General features: G+C 50.6%; 1 protein-coding gene across 3 annotated transcripts in view; it reads right to left on the bottom strand.

The window, feature by feature from the left end:
• Nucleotides 1-20231, bottom strand: part of MXI1 (MAX interactor 1, dimerization protein) — a 69699-nt gene extending 49468 nt beyond the window's left edge. Inside the window, exon 1 of one of the 3 annotated variants that reach the window (XM_059661353.1) lies at nt 19754-20231. In XM_059661353.1, coding sequence (XP_059517336.1) covers nt 19754-20015 — 262 coding nt within the window. In that variant the 5' untranslated portion in view covers nt 20016-20231. Of the gene's footprint in view, nt 1-2162; nt 2441-19753 lie in introns of those variants that run through there. The other 2 variants (XM_059661352.1, XM_059661354.1) reach the window with 2 other exon arrangements.
• Between the last annotated feature and the right edge of the window lie 2387 nt (nt 20232-22618).

Raw genomic sequence — 22618 nt, 5'->3', positions numbered from 1 at the left:
GTCCCTACCTGGACATCAGTCCTGTGACATTACACGCAGACCCAATCAACCGCCTGGAAGGTGTGTGGAGACGTCCTCTAAATCAAGTCGCTTATCCCTCTAACAAAGTCGTTTTCTCCAAGAATTCCTGACTTACCCTAATGGCTGAGCCAGGTTACCGTTCACCTCACTCATTTCACTTGTCTCACAATTTCCCCTTTCCTTGAACTCTTCCCAGGCTAGAAGGTGGCTTTCTAAGCCCCACGTGTTCATGTACTTAAAATGACTCAATCTCCTCGTCTTAGGGCATTTTCTCTCCTGACACCACAACTCCCACTGCTCCTACTCTTCATACCCGTCTCCTGACATCTCCTCTGGTCTCCATCCCTAACGGGATCTCCCATCATGCCACCTTGATGGATCTCCAGAGGCCCCTCCCCAGTGTGCGCCGCCCTAGCTCTCAGCCGGCCTCCCAGCCCTGCCTGTGCAGCTCCCACCCCTGCCTCAGGCTCCTGGGTCCCATTCCCCCAGCTTCAGGTTCACCCTCTCCAGGCGCCCGCTCTCCAGCCTCCCAGCTCCCACCCGCTCCCTGCCCCTGCACCGCCCTCATCCTCCTGCACAGACCTACATGCGCCTTCCCACACGTGTGTCCACCTCCCTCACAAAGGGCCTCCCACATGCCGCTCCCTCACGAACTCACACGTGCATCTCCTCACACGCATCTCCTCACACGCATACAGTCCTCACACACACACACTTCCCCTCACACATGCACACTCCTTACACATGCACCCTCCTCATACATGCACCCTCCTCACACATGCAACCTCCCCTCACACATGCACCCTCCTCATACATGCAGCCTCTCCTCACACATGCAACCTCCTCATACATGCACCTCCTCACACATGCAACCTCCTCACACATGCACCCTCCTCATACATGCAACCTCCCCTCACACATGCACCCTCCTCATACATGCAACCTCTCCTCACACATGCAACCTCCTCATACATACACCCTCCTCATACATGCACCCTCCTCACACATGCAACCTCCCCTCACACATGCACCCTCCTCATACATGCACCCTCCTCACACATGCAACCTCCCCTCACACATGCACCCTCCTCATACATGCAACCTCTCCTCACACATGCAACCTCCTCATACATGCACCCTCCTCATACATGCACCCTCCTCACACATGCAACCTCTCCTCACACATGCAACCTCCTCATACATGCACCCTCCTCGTACATGCACCCTCCTCACACATGCAACCTCCCCTCACACATGCACCCTCCTCATACATGCACGCTCCTCACACACGCACACCTCCTCTCATGCGTGCACACTCCTCATACATGCACCCTCCTCATACATGCACGCTCTTCACACACGCACACCTCCCATCACACATGCACCCTCCTCACACATGCACCCTCCTCACACATGCACCCTCCTCATACATGCACGCTCTTCACACACGCACACCTCCCATCACACATGCACCCTCCTCACACATGCAGCCTTCTCACACATGCACACCTCCCCTCACTCATGCACCCTCCTCATGCATGCACCCTCCTCATACATGCACGCTCTTCACACACACACACACCTCCCCTTACGTGTGCACACTCCTCACAGATTCACCTCCCCTCACGAGCGCACCCTCCTCACAACTGCAGCCTTCTCACACACGCACACTTCCCCTCACATGCGCATACACTTCACCCACATACGCGTAGTCAGAGGTATCTCCTCACATGCGCAACTGCCTCATGCACACACGATTCCTCATACACGACTCTTTACACATGCACTGCCCTCACATGCGCACCCTCCTCACACATGCACCCTCTCCACAGGCACACCTCCCCTCACGCGAGCACTCTCCTCACACGCGCACCTCCCCTCATACATGCACCCTCTTCACACGCGCACCTCCTCACACGCGCACCTCCCCTCTCACGCGCACCTCCCCTCACACGCGCACTTCCCCTCATACATGCACCCTCTTCACACGCGCACCTCTTCACACGCGCACACCCCTCCTCTCACGCGCATCTCCCCTCACACGCGCACACCTCTCCTCACACGCGCATCTCACCCGCCGCACCGCACTCCCCGCGCGGAGCGGGAGTGCGCGGGCTCCGGCGGCGGCGCCCAGCCGTTACCTCGGTCCCGGCGCTCCAAAAACTCGGCTGCCTCCAGCAGGCGCTGCACATTGATCATTCGCACCCGCTCCATGGGCACCGCGGTGGCGGCCTCTCCGCGCTCCCTTCCCCGGCCCACAGGAGGCGCCGCAGGCGGCTACAGTCCGGCACCGCCCTGGGACATGTGCGGCGGGGGCCGGCCAGCCCGACCACGGCTCGGCGCGCTGTCCGCCCCCGGCCCCGCCGTGCCTGCTGCCCCACCGCCCTGGCCGCGCTGCCCGCAGCCCGCGCGCGGTTTGTTTACCTCTCCGCGCGAGCACGGGGAGGGGCGGGAGCAGCACCGTGGCCCGCCCCCTCCCGCCCCTCCTCTGCCTCCTGGGAAATGTAGTCCCGCCCCGCCTACTGCACGCCGGGAGTTGTAGTACGCGGACCGCTTTGGTGCTCCTGCGTGCAGCCGGATTCCGCAGTGGCTGCTGGGATGTGTAGTCACGTTTGCCTGCTGTATAGGGTAGAAAGCCCAAGGGGTTACCCGGACTTGATTCTGTCAGGGAAGGATTTGAGTGAGCTGAGTGTCCACGGCCCTTTTCTCAGCGACTACCAGCGGGTGCCCAGAGCTGGAGCATTCTTTTTCCGAAGTTCCAGTCCTTCATCCACTCCCACTCTCCTGTAACTTCTGTGCCTTAGTCTCCCCCTCTGCAAAATGTGCTGCTCAGACAGCACACAGGGAAACACTTGAAAAGCCAAAATCAGCCTTCAGAAACAAGGGAAGACCCCTTCAGAAGCAGAGAGGGCTCCATAGGCCTTTCTTCCTACCTCAGTTTTCACCTAGAGCTAAGTGCTTCCTTTTTAATCTTCTTTTAAAAACTCCTTTCTCCCCCCTCAGTCCTTCACCAGTGACTTTAGAGGCCAGAAGACCGCTCTAGTGCTGCAAGTGAAGGATATAATTCAGCAGGTAAGGGATTTGGTTGCTGAAGTCACACAGGGTCAGTTCACATCCTGACTCTGCTACTTACACTAGCTGTGTGGTCTTTTCAAGCCTCGTTTTTCTCATGTGTAAGATGGATATAATTGCTCCATTTATCCACATGTTAAAGGCCTGCCACATGCCAGGCACTGTACTAGACATAAAGTGTACAGTAATGAGAGAAACAGACAAGGCCCCTGCTCTCAAAGAATGTATAGTCAGCGCGAGCTTATTGTGAAGATGAAATAATTCCAGCACTTGGTACATGACACTCAATAAATGGAAGCCATGATGACTGTTTCCTCTCATGTTTTCCATAGAGAGAACTGAAAGCAGTGGTTAACGACAGCTGGGACCACATTAAAAGACTGTCAATGGCTGCCCTCACCATCACCCTCTTTCCAAGTCCTCAAAGTCTAGACCAGAGTTTCCCAGCTTCAGCATTATTGACATTTGGGGGTGAATAATTCCTGGGGGCGGGAGGGGGAACGAGGCAGTGGGTGATCTGTGCATTTTTGGATGTTCAGCAGCACCCCTGGCCTCTACCCATTATATGCTAGTAGCACAACACCAACCCCAGCCAGTGTGGCATCCAAAAGTGTCTCCAAACATTGCCAATTGTCTTCTGAGGCACAAAATCATCTCTGTTTGAGAACCACGGGTCCGGGGAGAGGAAGGGCAAGGAAGTCATAACTGCTGAATGCTCTAGGACCAAGTTGGTAATTATGTAAACATCTACAACTTTTCCCCACCCTGATTATTTTAACCTGCTGGTGGACATCCAAAATAACAGGAAGCTCTTGGTGAGGGGAGAAATTCCAGTGGCTACTGCAGAAAATACCAACTCAGGATGAAAATCTTACTCTCAAAAATGTCATGGGCTTCATACTGCATTTTAATGCCCTCTTTCTTTTTTTCAAAAGTGAACAAGATTTCCAATGAGGTCAAACACTGCAAAAGTCTGCCAGCCCTTTTAAATATTATACTTGGCACCACATTTAAGAACCAAAGAGATGGTCCATCAAGAGCAGGGAGACCCAAAATGAGAGGTGTTCACAAGCCACAGGAGAATTAATTTTTTTTGTAAAGGCTTTAAAACAGGGACTGTGCTTTCTCAGCTGTTGGCTGGGTCATTTCAGATCTGGACTTTCCTATTGGTATTGGTTAACAACCATCCTCCACCCTCAAAAAGGGTCATGTTGGGTAGGGGAAGAATAGGATAATTTAAAAGACAATACCTGTTCACTCATAACATCTGTTAGGTCAGGGTAGAAATTATTTCTACCACTTACAGAACCCCTTTGAGCTTTAGATCTCAAATTGCTAAGAGCTACCTGCAGAACTTAAAAGAGGTCGTTTTATGACAAATAGAAGTCTACCCAATGGGAATTAAGCCATGTGACATGCACTCAAGAAAAAAAGTTCAAACTGAAAATACATATGGGTTCAAGATGGGTTTAATGCATAGGTCATAAGCCCTAGGACGTTATTAAGAGAAAGTGGGATGCTTGGTGCACGTGTCTGGCCTTTCTTAGTTGACCTACAGATGAATTAACCAGCCTTTCTTTTTGTTTTTTTCTCCTGAAATTGTTATTGTTCACATTGGGGGAAAAGTCAGTTTTTCAGTTGACACATATTGGAAATTTTAGTTAGCCTAGAAAGAATAATTATTACTGGAAATCTTGTAAAGTAGATACATAAGGATTAACCTGGATCCATTATGTCTATAGTGATTTTTAATAATATAGTCTCTTAAGTGAATTTATATTATATTACATTATAAGCATAAAATAAGAGAAACATACAGATAAACTAAAAGTCACAAAATAACTCTATATTCTTGTCTTTTACTATATATTTCAGAACAGGTGAGTATTATAAACCAGAAAAACTGTTGCTTAAATCAGCCCTTCATTAGAGCCTTGGCCAAGAGGGAGAGGGGGAGATAGAAAGTAGGCCAAGAGCCACCAAAAGGCCACCTGCATACATGGAAGAAGAGGAGAGATGATGTAATGGTGGGCAGTGGAAAGTGTTCACAGCTGGTTCATATATAGAATATCCAGCCTTTTCTCTTTTTTATTTTTATTTTTTATTTTTAGGGAGGGTGGAAGAGAGAGGGAAAGACAGAGAGAAACATCGGTGTGAGAGAAACACATAAACTGGTTGCCTCCTGCAGGAGCCCTGACCAGGGCCCAGGCCGGGGAGGAGCCTGCAACCAAGCTATGTGCCCTTGACCGGAATCGAACCCAGAACCCTTTGGTCCGCAGGCCGACACTCTATCCACTTAGAAAAACCAGCTCGGGCTCCAGCCTTTTCTAACAGCAACTGAAGCTGCCACTTTCTTCTCCCTGCTCTGGGTGACTCCAGAATTCTTGTTTGGACATTGGGCACATGGGCCTCCTCCAGCTCAAAGCTTGGGGCTCTAGCCTCAGGAAAGTGATGCCACCCACCAGCCATCCCCCAGCATCAGTCCCAGCCTGGAGGAACCCAGGGCCAGCCGTGCCCTTTCTTTTGCTCACATGATTCCATGTTTGCCCTACACGTGCAGGTGGGGAAACTGAGGAAAAGCATTTGCTTCCCAAGTCTACTGACAAAAGAACCCGGAATTCTACTGATGTCTCTGGTTCTGTCCCCTCCCGAAAGCAGCTTTCTCGGGGAGTCTCCCTGAAGGTGGAAGAAGCCCCCAGGCCTATCACAAACATAGCCCCATGAGGACAATCTGCCTTCTGGAGGAAGCAGGCCAAGCTCTCAGTTCTTAGGGGTCCCTTCCCTGTCCAGTTTACTCAGTGCAGGTTTTCGAGTGATTTATTGCATATTCACGAACAATGGAGGAGGCTGGTCTGTGTTCTTATCTTTGCTGCAGATAGAAGAGATGGAACAAGGGGAAGGGAGCATGAGGTGAAGGTGCAAGTCCAAAGTCACTGTGTTGACGACACGGGGAGCTTAAGAGAACTCTGAACTGCATGGTGCTTCCTGTGCAGGGCAATGTTTTCTGCAATTATCTTTAAGGGTGGGGGTTTCAAATAACCAAGGTTGGGGGCAGGGGAGGGTGAGTCCTGAGCTCCTAAGTGAGAACCCCTAACAGTTCTACATCTTTCTATTCCCCTCACCCCCAAAATGACAACCGCAGCCTCCTCCCCTGCCCTCCCCTCGGAGCCCAGAAACGTGAAGAGCAGCAGAAAACCTTTCCCTCCTCCCGGTGAGTCAGCCTTGCCTAACTTCATGCGTAAGCTCTCCTCAAGTCAGTGGCAGCTCGGAGCTGCAGGTCTGTGTGCAGCCGCGATATATTTGGGTCTAGAAGGGATGACGTAATGCTAGACCCGAGGGGTAGCTGCTGCCTCCCAGAGCTCCAGTCGCCAGGGCTGTCGGCTGGCATCCCAACCACAGGGGAAAGCAGCAGGCGACCGACCCAGGTGCCTGCGCTGGGGAGAAAGGGACAGAAAGGACGAGGGGGTGGGAGGAAACAGCAGGGGAAAGCAGTACTAAGCAGAGCTCTCTGAATCTGGAAGTTTGTTGTTTTTTAACTTCAGTTTTCTGGTGAGATCAGGCCACTGGCAGAGGCTCAAACAGCTGCACTTGACTTGCATCCTGGCCTATCTCTCCCCCCCCACCCCCCCGTATAGAAAAGAGCTTCTTACATTGTATTTAATGGCCCTTATTACAGCAGCCCATTTCGGTGGCTTCGTTATTTGTTCATCTCTCAGATTTCCCTTTCCTTCCAAGAAGAACTCTGCATTGCAGGACTCAGCACTCACATCTAAGAGGCTCGCTTACGCTGGAGCACCCCACTTGGGGCTGCAACTGATGAGGTATTCGGGAGGATTTTGCGAGGTGCGTGCCAAGTTCAGGTTCCCCCAAATAGCATTTTGTGGTTTATTTCATAGAAGTTTCTATCGTTAAGCTAATTACTTAATCCAGTCTTCATTTTTCAAAAGGGAAAACTGAGGCTCAGAGAGGTATGGTAACTTACCCAAGGCCACACAGCTGTCTATCAAACAAGGGTTAGGACTCAGGGTTACAGACTCTTGCCTTGTGCTCTCTGCCCATCTCCATAATTCTTTTTCAGATTTATTCATGTTTTTAAAATATATATATATTTTAAATGGAGTGAGTTTTCTGTTCTTTTAAATTCGTGGCACCTCACTCCTTTAAGTATCAAGATCAAGTTACATTCCAAAGGAATCCAAGACCTGCTTTTGTTTTCTGTTCAAGGTTCATTCTTCCCTAAGGGAAGGATGGCCTCAGAATCAGCTCCTTCGCCGGTGAGGACCATAAGCCATGGTCCGCCGGCACACCACACGGCTTTAATTAAAAGACCACCACAGGTAAATAATCTGTGTTGGATGGAAGGACGTCGTCTCCTTCATTACAGATGCCTCCCAGATTCTTTTTTCAAATGACATTTCATCATTCGTTGCTGTGGTCAGGTATTGTACTCCTGTAATTTGTGGTTATAATCATTTATAGCAGTAGACTTGGTGACTTTCAGCCATCTCTGGCATATCGCCTGGTCAGCCATGGTATGTTATTCTTCTGAAACGCTGCCATCCCATGAGTTAATATTTTGTTTAGAATGTTTGCATCTATATTCAAAAGCAAGATTGTACTATAAATTTTTGTGGCGTTTATTGGGTTTGGGATGCAACGACCTGTTCTTTCAAAGTTAGATACAATGTGATTTTAAAACCTTAAAAAAAAAAAAAAAAAGGTTGACAGAGGCCTTCCCCTGCTGCTAAGAGGATGCCCCACATTCTTGCCACAGCACTGGGTAACCCTCCATCCCTGCCAGGATCGTGCCTAGAGTTGCCCTGCCCCCACCTCTTGGCATCACCACTCCCTTTCAGGCAGCAGAAACTTGTGGAGGTCACCCTTAAGCCCAGCCAGGCCCGGGACATTAAATCACACACCCAGCCCTGCTGCCTTGTGGCTGAGTTCTCAACCTTAGGTTGGCCATTTAGAATAAAAATACCAGGTCCTTGCCTGCCCAAGGACACTGGCATCTCTTCCAATTCCAGCGTTCTGATTCTGGGCTTCTGGGATTCTCCAAAGGTCCTGGAATAACTGCCTCCATTTGCCTACTAGTCGTCATGTAATGAGAGCCAAGTAAGTGCGTGGTGTTGCTCCTATAGTCCGTTCATTTCATTCTCAACATGCTTCTGGGGTTCCTGTTTCACAGATGAGGCCCAGAAAGATTAAGTGATTTAACCAAGATCACATAGTGAATGGATTCAAACCTGGATTTTCTAACTCCTGGACCCCGTGGTATACATCAGGGTATGTTCAATTGGACAAGGTCAAACAAAATTAGGGCAACGGTCTCCACCAGGGGTAATGTCACCCCCCTAGAAGGCTTTGGAAGATGTGTAGGAGTATCTTTTTTTTTTTCAATAGGTTTTTATTGATTTGAGAGAGAGAGAGAGAGAGAGAGAGAGAGAGAGAGGAAGGGAGAGGGATAGATAGAAACACTGATGAGAGAGAAACATCGACTGGTTGTCTCCTGCACACACACCCACTGGGAATTGAGCCTGAAACCATGCATGTGCCCTAACTGGGAATTGGACCGATGAACTCTTGGTTCATGGGTCAACGCTTAACCACTGAGCCACCCTGGCCAGGCAGGAGTGTTTCTTGAGTATCACAATGACTTGGGGTACTGCTAGGATTTAGTGATTGGGAACCAAAGATGTTAAAACCTGCCATATTCTGGACAAATCTACACAAGAACTGTCTCACCAGTAGCTCCCTTGTTGAGAGACACTAGGTCAGAAGGTTAAAGGCAGAGAACTCATCATTCATTCAACATCTATTGCTTCAGCATCGATTATGTGCTAGGCACTAATCTAGACGCTGAAGACAGAATAATGAGCAAAATTACTTATGGTCCCTGTCCTCAAGGTGCTTGTATTCTAGCCTGGCAGACTGGTGATAAGCAAGTAAAATCATTGTAAATTGTGGTAAATTTGGATAAGGGATAAAGAAAAAATGGGTGGAGTAGCTTTAGGTGGGTGAAGCAATTAGGGAAGTCACAAGGGCCAGCTTCTCTAACTTGAATGGACACACATCACCTGGGAATTGTAAAATGCGGATTCGGATTGAGCAGGTCTGGGTTGGGGCCCGGGACTCCCATTCCTGACAAGCCCCCAGGACACACCTCAGCTCCCATTTGCAGACCCCACTCCGCAGTAAGGGTGAAGGCCATGAAGGAATCTGGATTTTATTCTAAGCGAGGCAGGAAAGAAACTATTGAAGGGCTTTAACAAGTAAGTGACTTGAACCCAGTTATATTTAGGATTACTCCGGTTTCCTAGATCTCCACCGAGGAAAGGAAGAAGGTGGTTGGACCTATGCCGTCTGACTGGAACCAGCTGGCCCGCGCTGTCATGGTGACAGCCAGGGCCTAAAGCTCATCTGCGCGGCTCACACTTGCCTCTCTCCTCTGGCTTCTCTGGCAGAAGCCCTTGACTTCGAGCATGGGCCAGACCAGTTGCCCTACGAGCTTGGGCGCCTTAAGGAAGCCTCGTACAGCCTGATAGGGTGTGGGTTCACACCCCCGACACCCTAACACGCAGAGCCACAGGTGAGCCCTACTGGTTGGGTGAGTTCCCCAGGGGGTGCTGGGCAAGGTAGTACTGCACGTGCAAGTAGCAACACCCTAGCCTACACCATTGTCCTCCAGGAAAAAAAGGGTCCTATCTGGCTTCAGCGTCAACACCCAGAGAGGTCTGGAAGATTTTGGCTGCCCTCTCTCTGCCCCAGGATGAGTGGGAAGTAAAGGAAGTCGCTCCAGGGAGGCATTCCCAGGGGACCCTCGGCCTGGACTTCAAACATTCTAGATTCCATTTCTTGCCTCTTGCTTCCTGAGGCTTCTCCCAGAGCCCGAAGTTCTCCTAGAAAGAAAAGCCTGGGTTTGCGTCTCAGCTCTACTCTCTGTTAGCGTGTGGCCTTGGAATCCATCAGCCTTGCTGAGGCTAAGGTTTCCCTCATCTATAAAATGAGGGTAATTAGAGCACCTATCTTCCTATTGGATGGTTGTGAGGATTTAATGTAAAGCACTTAGCATTGTGCGGGCACATATTAACTGCTCAGTAAAAAGTGGGGCGCCATTATCACTATTCCTTTGGAAAACAGAGAAAACTTGACACAGGTTATCAGACTCCCAGGAGACAGACCAGATGTATTGGCCTCTATGTGTCTATCATGGACATTGCAATGTAGAACTGGACACCATGCATAGTGCATTTGGGAACGACCGAATGCTTCCATATAACCTGGCTCCTGGCAGGTTATAGACATTGTTTATTGAATTGAGCTAAATTTTACAGCTCGTAGAAAGAATGATGGAAAGTTGTATGCAAGGCACTCAGAGTCTTGGGAGTCAAGAACTATGGTAGGGATGGTCAGGTGTGGTGGAGATAGGAGATAACACAGGGACACCATAGGTAGTTCTGGGTCCCTGTAGAAATAAAAACAAAGGCGAGCGAGCTCCCACTTGCCACCCATGGCCAGAAACAGAGCAGCCCTGGGCCTGCCCTCTATTAATACTGTTGTATTATCTTTATTCAGGTATCCTCGCCAATGGCAATAAAGATGCAGAGTAAAATATCTCAAATAGTAGGTAATCCAAGTCCCCTTTTATTGGCCTTAGTTTGAATTTCCCAATCTTCCTCTCTCTCAGGACGTTGTTTGTCTTTCTAATTTTGCTGTGTTTAAATTTCCTTAGCAGACGCCGCAGTTGGATATTAGAGGTATGTGGCCAAGGGCATGTTGCATGAGAGAGCAGGCTTGGTAGGAACACTGGTCGGGACAATCCTCCAAGTACGGACTGCACCAATCTGTAAAGAACTGAGAGTGGAATGTGTTTACTTCCCAGGCTGCTTACACGGTACTTGGTTTCCTAAGCTCAGGCAGTTTGTGTGTGTGTGTGTGTGTGTGTGTGTGTGTGTGTGTGTGTGTGTGTGTGTGGTTTTTTTAAGTCAGATCGGTAAAAATTACAAGGACAAACACAAAACACAAAGGATTTTAAACATGAGGGCCACAAAGGGAAAGTGGAAGTACAGGGAGGGCAGAAACTATTCCTTTTGGAAGCCCAAGGTATAGTTTTGTTTTATCTATAATGACAGCCAGAACCAAAGACACAAAACCCAGGTCAGATGCATTCCCACCTTGTGGAGGTTCCCTTTAAGACAACTGCATTTCTAAAACCTGGTACTGGATTAGAGTATACACTCCATGAGGAAAGAGACTGGGACCTAGCACAGTGCCTGACATAAGCAACATGTGCCCCTTAAATACCAGTTGAATGAATGAATGAACTCACAGAATACATTAGGGAGAACTCCTGGCACATAACATAATTCCATATTTTATAAACGTATTTGCCACGAGGGCCTTTTAAAGAGAGGTTCTCTAAATTTTTTAAAAAGGGGGATCCTATTTACATACATTTCATGTAGATTTATTGCTCAAGCAAGAGGCACCTGAACTTTTAAAGTATTTCATAAGCAAGGGGCCCAGATGAGGAAGCAAAGAAGGAACCTCCAGCTCAGGAGGATGGCAGCAAATGCCCCATTATTTTTGGCAGGAGAGATCAAGTCAGCTGTTGACAGCTTTAACACCTCCAGCCACGCCACTCAGGGACAATGATATCAGAGACAATTACTCCCCTTTAGTTTAGCAGAAGAGCCAGGAAGCAGGTGTCTGTCCCTGCAGAACTGAAGTCTCCCTCCAGGCTGAGCCCAGAGCTCCACCCTCCACCCCCAAGGAGAGGCCCCTCTGGGAAGACTTGAATTCCTCCTCCTCAGTGAAGGCTTGTGTTGCCATCCTGTCACTGTCACCGCCTTCCCACTCCCCAACCCCAAGAGAAAAGAAAATATTTTTTTCTAAATGACAAATTCAAATTAGCTTCATTTTGAAAGACCATTGCGAATGTTGCAATGACCTTTGCAATAACTGGACACACCCTAGAATCAGTAAACCAGGTTTGAGAGCTGCTGACTTTATGAGCACCTGACCTGTAAAACACAAGCCCGGTTTGGGGCTCAGGCCAGGACCATTCTCATATCAGGCAGGAGAGAACCCAGCCCAGAAGGACCTGGTCCTGCCTCTGCTGTGTCCTCTGGAGCAAGCCACTGTCCCTCTCTGGGCCTCAGCCTCCCCATCTGTATAGTGAGAATGATGAATGCTCTGTGACCTCTGGGGCTCCTTCTGGCCCCAAAGCTGTGTCTTACCACCTGCCTCCCTTCCAAACAAAACCCAAAATGGAGAGGAAGGAAGAATGGGAAAGGGAAGAGAATAGTTCGGAAGGCCAGACGGCAGTCAACCTCCCTCTATTTCGGCCTGCTTTCTTCCTTCTGCAGGAGGATTCCCATTTCTTCCTGGGTTGTTGCTTTTTTTACTACTTTTTATTTCTCTCTCTTTAAACCCAAAAGCCACAAAACCACAACTCACCTCCCCCGAATGGGTCATTTGGAAGCCAGAGCTGTCTGTCAGGGCTTAGGTGTGTCAGGCCTGGCGTAGTGCTGGTATCTAAGTGAAGACCAGGCCAGGGCAACCATGTGCTCCTCCTCCAGAAACCCAGTTTAAATCAATATTTATCTAACTGTATTTATAGAAAGTGGTGGTGGTAGGGAGGAGGGGGCGGGGTGGAGAGGCAGGGGGATCTAAAACAGAACAAGCCACAATGACTGATGCAAATCCTTGTGGCCAATTCGCTTCTGCAGGGCAGGGTTTGTTGTTGTTGTTGTTGTTTTAAGGAAAAAGACCCAGCTTTTGATGAACCTGCTGTTGGCTCGAGTACCATAGCAACAGCCCCAAGTCCTCTAATATGCCCAGAGGGCAGACTTGGGAAAGGCAGAGGTGGGGGGTGAAGGGGAGGGAGAGGGTGTTTCCTAGGAGCATGAACTTGAGTTAGGGCCAGAGAGTTGAACAACTCTTAAAAGCAAGAAAACGCTCTTGTTGGCTATTCTGTTTCCAGCCTAACTTCTCAACTTTGTGTAAGCAAGGTGTGTACAGGAAGACTGTGGACAATCAGCAGGCTATTTCAAATAGCAGCGCTGTTCCAGGTGGCTGGGTGACCTTGAACTAGCCATTTCACCTCTCTGGACTTCATTCCTTGGCTGTAAAATTCATACCTGTGTATATGGCTAAGACCTCGGGCTCATTCTGGAATCAGAGGCCTAGGTTCCAAACTCGGCTCTGCCACTTACCAACCATGTGACCTCTGGGTAAATTACCCGGCATCCCTGCTCCTCCGTAAAGGAGTGTAATAACATTGCTTGTGTCAAGGGGTGTTGTAAAGATGGAAGGAGATAATGCATGTTTAGCCCATACTTGGTATACAGTCAGTGCTCAATACATGGTAGCCAGTATTGATATTATGCGGTACATTTAGTTGCTGCTGCTGCATGCTGGGACCCTCTTCATTTCCTTCATTTTTTACCTCCAGACTTTTTGCTCAGCCATCCTCAGATGAAAACCCCATTTCTGGGTATGACAGTGGGAGAGTGTTTTGGTCATTAAGGGAAGGTAGGTGAGCAGCTTTTGTTTTGCCTTGCAGCTGATGGAATATCCCTTTCCCCCAAAACCAGGAATGTCTCAATTAAGCATCAACTTCTTAAGGCCCTTCCCCCTTTCCCTGGGTCCCCTCTGCAGGGTACCCAGTCCCTGGGACTCTAAGAGCCACAATAATATCCTTGAAAGCCTACTTCTGGCATTTAACCAGTGGGCAGAGATCATATTAAAACCAGAAAAAAATGTTGAATGGGGAACATAATTTAGGATGCAGAGGAAATATGAGTCTGACTTAAGAATGTTCTTTATACAACCAAAAACAAATATCCCACTCTACCCCCAGCATAAATCAACCCAGAGTTTTCAGAAAAAAAGGCAACTGCATATAGTAGGTGCTCAATGAATATTTGTGGAATGAATGAATGATAAGACACCTGCCATGCAGAAATGTGACCAGCTTGAACATTAGTTGCCATCAAAACCCTCAAATTAAGCATAAGTCCCTGTTCTTTAAGCCAGTAACTAATGCACTTTCAGAGTCACAGCTGATCTCAGTATGCACTTTCAGCTCCCCAGGCCTTACCTACCATCTCCTTGCAAGCTCTGTTCTTTACAGCCCAATAACAGTGTGTGGATTATGCATGCAGCAGCAGCAACTGATTGCATTGCATAGTATCAATACTGGCTACCATTTATTGAGCGCTGACTATATACCAAGTACGGGGCTAAACATGCATTATCTCCTTCCATCTTTGCAACGCCTCTTGACACAAGCAATTTTATTACACTCATTTACAGAGGAGCAGGGATGCTGGGTAATTTACCCATAACCCTCCCTTCTTGGAGGAGATCAACATTTCCAATTCTCCAAATCTTTAGAAAGTCTGTCACGTGTACCCTGGCCTTCAAACCTGATTGCTCTGCCATAGCCAATAAATGACAAATCCAATCAATCAAAGAATGTATATTACGTGTCTACTGCAGTGGTTCTCTACCTTCTGGCCCTTTAAGTACAGTTCCTCATGTTGTGACCCAACCGTAAAATTATTTTCATTGTTACTTCATAACTGTAATGTTGCTACTGTTAGGAATCGTAATGTAAATATCTGATATGCAGGATGGTCTTAGGCGACCCCTGTGAAAGGGTCATTTGACCGCCAAAGGGGTTGCGACCCACAGGTTGAGAACCACTGGTCTACTGTATGTCCAGTGGTATGCTATATGCAACAGTGACATATGCTGAGAAACGGTAGGTGATCTTTTTCCTTAAGATGCTAATCATCTCCCGGTGAGGATAAAGCAAATGCACAGGAAACAAGTAGAAAATTGCATGGTACTGATTATCAAAGCTAGGAGGAGTGACTATTTATTGAGCATTTACTGTATTCCAGATACTTTAGATGTTTAAAGGGAGTGCCTCGTTTAGTGGTTCAGCAATGACATAGGCTGGTGCTACTGTTATTCCCATTTTACAAAAAGGAAATGGAACCTCAGAGAGATTCACACAGCCAATAAGCAGCAAAGAAGGAAGTAGTTCCCTGCTCTGATGACGGTAAAGCAAGCATGTCAAGCTCAAAGGCTAACACAGGCCAAATAAACAAGGCATGTGGCCTGCAGGCCTCGAGTTTGACATGCTTGCTGTAAACCTTTCACTGTCTCAACTGCCCAGACTTAAGAAATAGCCCGGGGAGGCTTCCTGGAGGAGGTGGGAACTGACCTAGGTCTTGAAAAGTAGGTAAGATGCACCTAACCCCAAGGGAGTAAGAGAACGAGGGCATACCAGACAGAGGGAAGAGTCTGAGTGGCACACAGAGGCACCAGGAATGTCTCAATTAACCGTGCTTGCTGGTAGACCTGCTGGACAGGAGCGAGAAGATTAAGTCAGGAAGGCAGGGTGGGGCCAAATGATACCACGCAGTAGCAGCTTCCTCCATTAGGAGGAACAGGCTGCTCCTTGGCCGGTTCGTGCCCCCAGAAAAGGACCTCACACTCAAACCCAGGTACTCCATCCCAGACCACAGCTCCTACTCCCACTTAATCACTCTTCTCTGTCCTAAGCATTGTCCCGAAAGTCACCTTCCCCAGGCAGGGAGAAGCTCATTTCTGTCCTCTACTGAGTAGACCTCTCCTTGTTTCCGCTTGCCTACTGAACAGCTTTTATGCACACAGCACCCCTTTGTGAATCTTTCTCTCTCAGTTTTAACCTTTTCCAAAGCAGGAAGCAAATATTTGCTTATCAGTCCATCCTAAATTGCCACCCCTCCACTGGACCCCACATGGATTTAGGTGATGATGCCAGAGGTTATTTATATGTAAGTGCTGAATGTGTGGTAACAGAGCCACAGTCTCCGCGATTAATGTTTCTGGAGGCCTTTGAGATTCTTAAGGATTCACATCGGTTGGAACTTCGGGAGAATGTACCTGCCTAGGGAACCCTTGCCTTGCACAGAGCAGTCAATCCTGGGTGACTTGCTTTGGTTCCCCTCCCCCCAAGAAAACTCACCATATCTACTGGGGATAATTCAGCACGGTGGCCACAACTTGGTGAGCACTCCTAGCATGGAAACCTCAACTAGGCAATGAAAAGTAGTTCTGGTGAGAATGGAAAATAAGGCAAGCTCCTGCCAAATAAGTACTTTGCAAACAACAGTAAAAACGGAACGTGTGAACTCATGACCAGGGTCTATCGGGGCATTTCAGGAACTTCTTACAGAACCTGAAATGGAGAATCGAATTGAGGCTCTACAGCCATCTCCGGGGAGAAGAGCGTCCCTTTAAGAAGGGATTGGACCAGCTGGCCGCACTACAACTCCCAGAGATTTCCTGGCTTGCCTCCTGGCCCCACCCCCTGTCTCTGGCCTCAGCAACGCGTGACGTCATACGAAGCTGCCGCTGCCGATTGGCTAAGCGACGCAGCTAGGTCAAGTCCAGTCAGAGGAAAGAAGTTTGTCTCCATGTGGAAACCATGTGTCTCTAGCTGGGAGGGGGTTGGAGGAGAAGGCGGAGAAACTAAGATCAAGTGATTACAGGGGAACTGGCTGAAATGAAGGCGGGGAGGTTGTGCACCTGAGCCGGCTAGCCTTGCCCTTTGCGGTAGTGACCTAAAATAAAAGAACCAAAACTTGCCCAAAAGACCAAACTTGAGCCCTCCCACCATCATCATCATCATGAAAAAGCTAGGGTCCCTGCTTCCTTCCAAAAACCAGGGACCTAGGAAACGCCGGAATCCTACCGGAACGCCCTGATCCCCATCCCTCCTCCCAACGACGAATGATGTAAGCTTTTCGGAAAGCGGGGCTCTGAAGCAAAACAAGCCCCGCGCGCGCGGAGCGACCCGCAGTGCCCGAGCCGGGAGCACGCACGACCCGCCCCCCGACTCACGTTATTGCTGTGCACACGCGGGCCGCCGTGACGCGCGGGCATTGTGTGCAGCGAGCAGAAAACAACAGCGAGCGCCGCCAGCGCCAAGAAGCGCCCCCAATAAAATGAGGCCGACGTGGGGCCCGCGGGTTTCCGTACCCGGACCGGGAGCGGGTGGCGGCGGCGGGGGAGGGGGGGGGTGATGGAGTGGATCAAGTGGCCACCGTGGGTCTTTCCAGTTTGAAAGGGGGGTAACAGAGGGCCCCGCAAAGGGTCGCCCGTAGTTTGCGGGAGGTCGCCCTCGCCCGCGTGAGCTGTTGGGGTCTGGAGTGGGGGATCTCAGTAGCCAAGCCGGGAACGGCGCAGCGTCCCACGCTCTCGGGGAAATCTGGGGGCTGTTGACATCACGTCATGCTGAGCCAAACAGCAGCGGCGAAAAGAGGCAAGAGAGCTAAAAATACTCCCGCGGGGATCCGGGCGGGGGGGCGGGGGGAGCGGGGGACGGTGTGCAGCGGGCCGAGGGACTGATTACGCACTCGAAGTTGACTTTGGGGTGCTGAGGTTCCGAGCCCCTCCTGGGGGCCGGCGAACGTGCGGCGCAGACGCCTCGGGAGAGGGACCGGGAGGAAGCCCTAGGCTTTCTCAACCTGGGGAGCCCAGCTCTGTTGTTGCTGTCCCGCCCCATGCGGGGCAGCCCGGCCCTCTGCTTACGTGACTAGTGGCCACGCCGGAGCCCCGTCCTGGGGTAAACAAGGAGGTGGCGGCGGCCAGGAAGGCCGGGGGTGGGTAGTGAGGGGTGGCTGAGGTCTCCGATTGTCTGCGGGTGCAAAGGGGTGACGGGACGCGGTGGAAGCTCCAGCAGCCTCCTTAGTACACCCCACTGGGGGAGGGGGGCCAGCCAGGTTCGCCACACACTTCCAAGGTGCCCTCTTAGGGTGCAGCCCCCCCCCCCCGCAGATGCCGGCGCTACCAGACGGGCTCCAGAGAACAGGGAACCCGGGCGGGGGGCAGCTAAAGAAATCGCGCCCCTCCCCCAGCCAACAAAAGCAAACACACCAAACAAAACCAGGTCTTCACCCGTTTCCCCACCAGCTCTGGCTTTTCAGTAACTACCCTCCTGACAAATGCACAACCGCCACCACCATCACCCCCCCCCCCCCCAACACACACACACACACACTCCGAATAATAATAATCTGATTTGGCTACACCGCCGGCGATGCGCCTTTCTCGAAACCCAGGCAGGCACTCCGAGAAAACAAGAGAGAAGAGAAAGAAAAGATCGCATCACAGACCTCCCAACACAAACGCTTGGGTTTTCGCCTTACGGCTTTTGAAAAATTGCGTTGCCAACACAGGCTGACTTTCACCCTGGAGGCCTGGGTGTCGGTCAGCTACGGTGTTTTTGTGTTTGAGGGTTGTTGTTGTGTGTTGGGGAGGGGGGAGGAGGTTACAATATCTGACACGTTGCAATCGGACCATCCCCCCCCCCCCTTCTTATTGATCTTCCTACTTGCTCAGACAGATTAAACAGACTGGTCTTCTCTAGTCTGTCGTTCTATCTGCCCCTGCCCCTGCCCCTGCCCCTGCCTTCTCGCAGCTATTATCTGTGAGGACCGTGCTGGCGACACCGCACACGGGTGCCCCCGTTAGGGCGCAGAGTCGACTGCCTGGGGAGGGCTGGGGGACCTGGCTGGAAGGAGCAAAAATGAAACAAACAAATACAAAAAAAAAAAAAAGAAAGAAAGAAAGAAAGGAGGCCAGGCCGGGGTGGGGTTCCCAGCGCGCCCCCCCCCCCCAAACGCATCACTCTCCACCTGAGCCGGGGTGGGGAGGTGGGGGTGGACGGTAGAAATCGACCAGAAAGGCGTTTGCCTTCCTCGCCCTGCGCCCTAGCTCGGGAGCCGTCTCCCGGAAAATAAAGAAACCGCACACAACAGCCCACACCTTCTTCCCCAACTATTGTTTCCTGCGAGATCCCAAAGTTTCCTTCTAGCTGCGTCCCCCTCGCCAAGTTTCCCCGGAGGACGGCGGGTTCGGGGCGAGCTGCTGGCGCCGCTTGGCCCAGCCGGCCTGTTTCTTAGGAGAAAGGAGCGGGGGGAGGGTGGCACCCCAGGGCACCAAAGGCGAGGCGAAGGGGCACTGCACCGGAGGACGCGATGGCCTGAGCCCGGCCCTGCTGCGAGAGGGGAGAGGAAAGCGAAGCGGACGGGAGGGAGAAGCCCAGCCGAGCCAGCCCGAGCCCACGCCGCGAAGGGCTTTTCGGTGGCTGCTGTTGTTATTGTTGTCGTGTATGTCTGTGTGTTCTCCTTCTGAAACCGCTGAGCACTGCCTACGGTTTCCAACTTTCGGCTTCTAATCCTCCCCACCCCACCCAGGAACGAGCGACAGAAAAACAACACTTGTCTGCCCGAGAAGGCTCCGGAAAAAAAAAAAAAGGAAGAAAGGCGACCTCGAAGAGCTGAGCTCTCGGCTCAGTTGTCACAAAACAACAACACTCTCTTGCTCCTCGTCCAGGCGATCCTCCCAGCCTGCGGGAGACGGACAGACAGATGCACAGACACCCCCCCTCCCCCCCCACCCCCCCGATCGTCTTTGTTACATCTTTAGCAGCTTTGTGCGTGCGTGTCCTTTCTCCCGTGTCATCGGTTTTTCCTGCCGAGTGCTGGATGTGTGCTGGGGGGAGGGAGACGCGGGCCGAGCAGGCGACAGGGGTCGCCCAAGTGGGCGAGGAAGAAAGAGCCGGGCCCCGAGGAGGAGCGGGGGCCCCCAAACTTACTTTTGTTTTCTTTCTCGATCTGCTCCAGGTAGCTGGCGGCCTCGAGCAGAATCTGCACGTTCTGCAGAAAAGTGTTGATGTGCTTCTCCATCGAGTTCTCGCTGGTGTTGAAAATGTCCGAGAAGGGGCACCTGAGCTTGGCCCCCGCGGGCTCGTCCGGCTGGGCAGGGGGCTGGGGCGCGGCCACGGCCGGGGGCGCGGCGGGGGCCAGCCCCGCGCCCTCGCAGCGCGCCTCCTTGCGCGGCCGTCCGCGTTTGCCCATGGGGGGACCGGGGTCCGCCGAGCTCGTCCTCGGGTAGGGCTGCGCGGCCCGGCTGGGCTCGGGCCCAGGGAGACCCGGCTGGCTGGAGCGGAGGAGGCGCTCGGGCGAGGAGGCGATCTGACTTCCCGAGCCTCACTGCGTGCGGTTGTGTGCCCGAGTGTGAGTGTGTGTCGATCTCGCAGTGGGTCTGTGTGTATGGGAGATTGAATGAACCTACAGGACAGACGGAGGCGCCTGGGTCCTAGTGCGAGCCTGCCGCCAGCCGGCCGGTCAAAATAAAAGGTGGAGACTGGGGAGGCCGGGACCGCCCCCTGGCCGTCCCCGCACCCCTCCCCGCCCCTCCGCAGATCTCACCTCGGTGAGGAGCGCCGTATTTTAACCCGAATGGAAAAAATACCCGATGCCTCTGCACCTGCATAAAAACAAACTAAGTTATTTTTTCCTCCACATCAAAATATTACCCCGAAAAGCGTCTAGCTAGCACAAGGCTTGGCACATAATAGGTCTCCAAAAAATGGTAGCAGCTATGACTTAAAAAAAATAAAAATAAAAACCCAGTCAAAAAAACCCATCACGTGTAATCTGAAGTCCCCCCCCCCCCCACACACACACACACACGCACACACACACGGCCTTGTGCCTTCAAAGGGCCAAATGAAATCTCCAGGCCAACAAATCCCAGGTTACAGATTTACTCTCTTTCTTCCTTTAAATGCAAAGTTTTGTCCAGGAAGGGGAGGAGATGTAAGCACGTCTCCATGCTCCTCTTCCCGGCCCTGGTCCAGCTGTGCAAAGCTCACACCAGGGTGCCATCACACCTGGCCCTTTGATTTGACAGAGAGGCAGAAGTGGCAGCCCAGGGCCACCCCACTCCAACTGAATCCCACCTTTTGGCTCTGAAGACCCCTACCCCAGTGGCATTATTTTCACTGCTGCTGCTGTCACCCAGTCAGTGTCTGCAGGGCCCCTGGGTGCTTTGAAGGCCTCTGGGAAGTGCCATAGAGAAGGGTTCAAGTCCCACCTCTGATGCAGACAGACTGTGTGAGCTTGGGCAAGTCCCCTAACCTCTGGTCTAAGTTTTCCCACCTGTGAAACTCTAAGAAGAGTCTTGTTCTTGCCAGGCCTGTGTGGCTCAGTACTTGAACGTCGACCTATGAACCAGAAGGTCACAGTTCAATTCCCAGCCAGGGCACATGCCCATCCCCAGTGTGGAGCATGCAGGAGGCAGCTGATCAATGATTCTCTCTCATCATTGATGTTTCTCTCTCTCTCCCTCTCCCTTCCTCTCTGAAATCAATACAAATATATTTAAAAGGAAAAAAATTAGAAAAAAAAAGTTATGTCATGATTAAATTATATCTACATTGCACACACTACCTGGCCCATAGTAAGATATCTTTCTTTCAACCCAGACCCAGACAAGAGGCTGGGTCCCCTACTGCATCCAAGAGAACATAAGTTGCAGGAGACAAGACTTCTTCACTTCGTTGGAAAACATCTCTGCAACAAGCCCATCTAAATATTGTCACCTAGCAAGGCCACCTGGAGTTTTTCTCCCAGGGAACCATTTTCAGAGAAGACCCAGGAACACTGCCCCCTAGAGTTGTGCCACCCAGCCACCCCACTCAGAGGCAGCTTCATACACAGGTGTCAGGAAGACTCTTACTGGGAATGGAAACTTTTTGGAAAAAGGAGAGAACGTGCATTTCTTTGTAAAATACGCACTAATAGAAACTTTGGAGTGCACACACCCTCACAGAGCCTGCAAAAAAGTCTTTTGTACTTTTATAATACAGCAGGTCCTCAAATAACGTCATTTTGTTATGTTAGTGAGATGCTGTAGAAACTTAACTCATTTCTATTAATTAGCCAATGGAAAAATGGGTTTTCTAGTAAGTTATTTGCTTCAAGTCACAGAACTTATGGACAGGAACAATCAGTCAATCGACACTGTAAAGCCAATGTATTCTGAAGAGCTTCGAGATAAAAGTTCACCTTCCATTATCACAACAATCACCGACTTCCTTGTTGCTATCAGAACCACAACTCAAGGTATTCATGTTTAAAATCTAGAAATGTGTGAGGGCTTTAGGAAGTTACAGTTTCAAACAAGTTTTATCCAATACCATTTTGCAAAAACTGGCATTTGTGTGAAATAGCCCTGATCTTCCGCAGCCCGAAATAGATGATAGTGAGACAATGAACCAGGGAAGCCCAGACCCCCAAAACCTTGGTCTAATTCCCAGGTGAAGGCCTGGGCCAATGTGCACATATGCAGTCCTGTGACCTACATGTACGTACACACACATGCACACGCACACACACACTCACACACACGCGCGCGAGACAAGCACACTCCACGAATGAGTGCAGGGGTGGTAGTAAGGTGTGTTGTAATTATTTATTTGTCCTTATTTCTTCTCTCATAGGTCTGTGAGCCTCAGAAAGCCCAGTGGGATCTTCAAGCTGGGCCATGGATCTGACCAAAGCCAAAATAAACAATGGCTTGAAGAAAATCTACCAAAAGTGCTGATTTGCACTATTCCCACAGACGGCCACAGCCCCCACCACCATTCCCATGGAAAACACCACCGCTGGTGCCA

The sequence above is a fragment of the Myotis daubentonii genome, chromosome 13, assembly GCF_963259705.1.
Source record: "Myotis daubentonii chromosome 13, mMyoDau2.1, whole genome shotgun sequence".
Taxonomy (NCBI): Eukaryota; Metazoa; Chordata; class Mammalia; order Chiroptera; family Vespertilionidae; genus Myotis; species Myotis daubentonii.
This window is presented reverse-complemented; position numbering and strand designations above follow the sequence as displayed.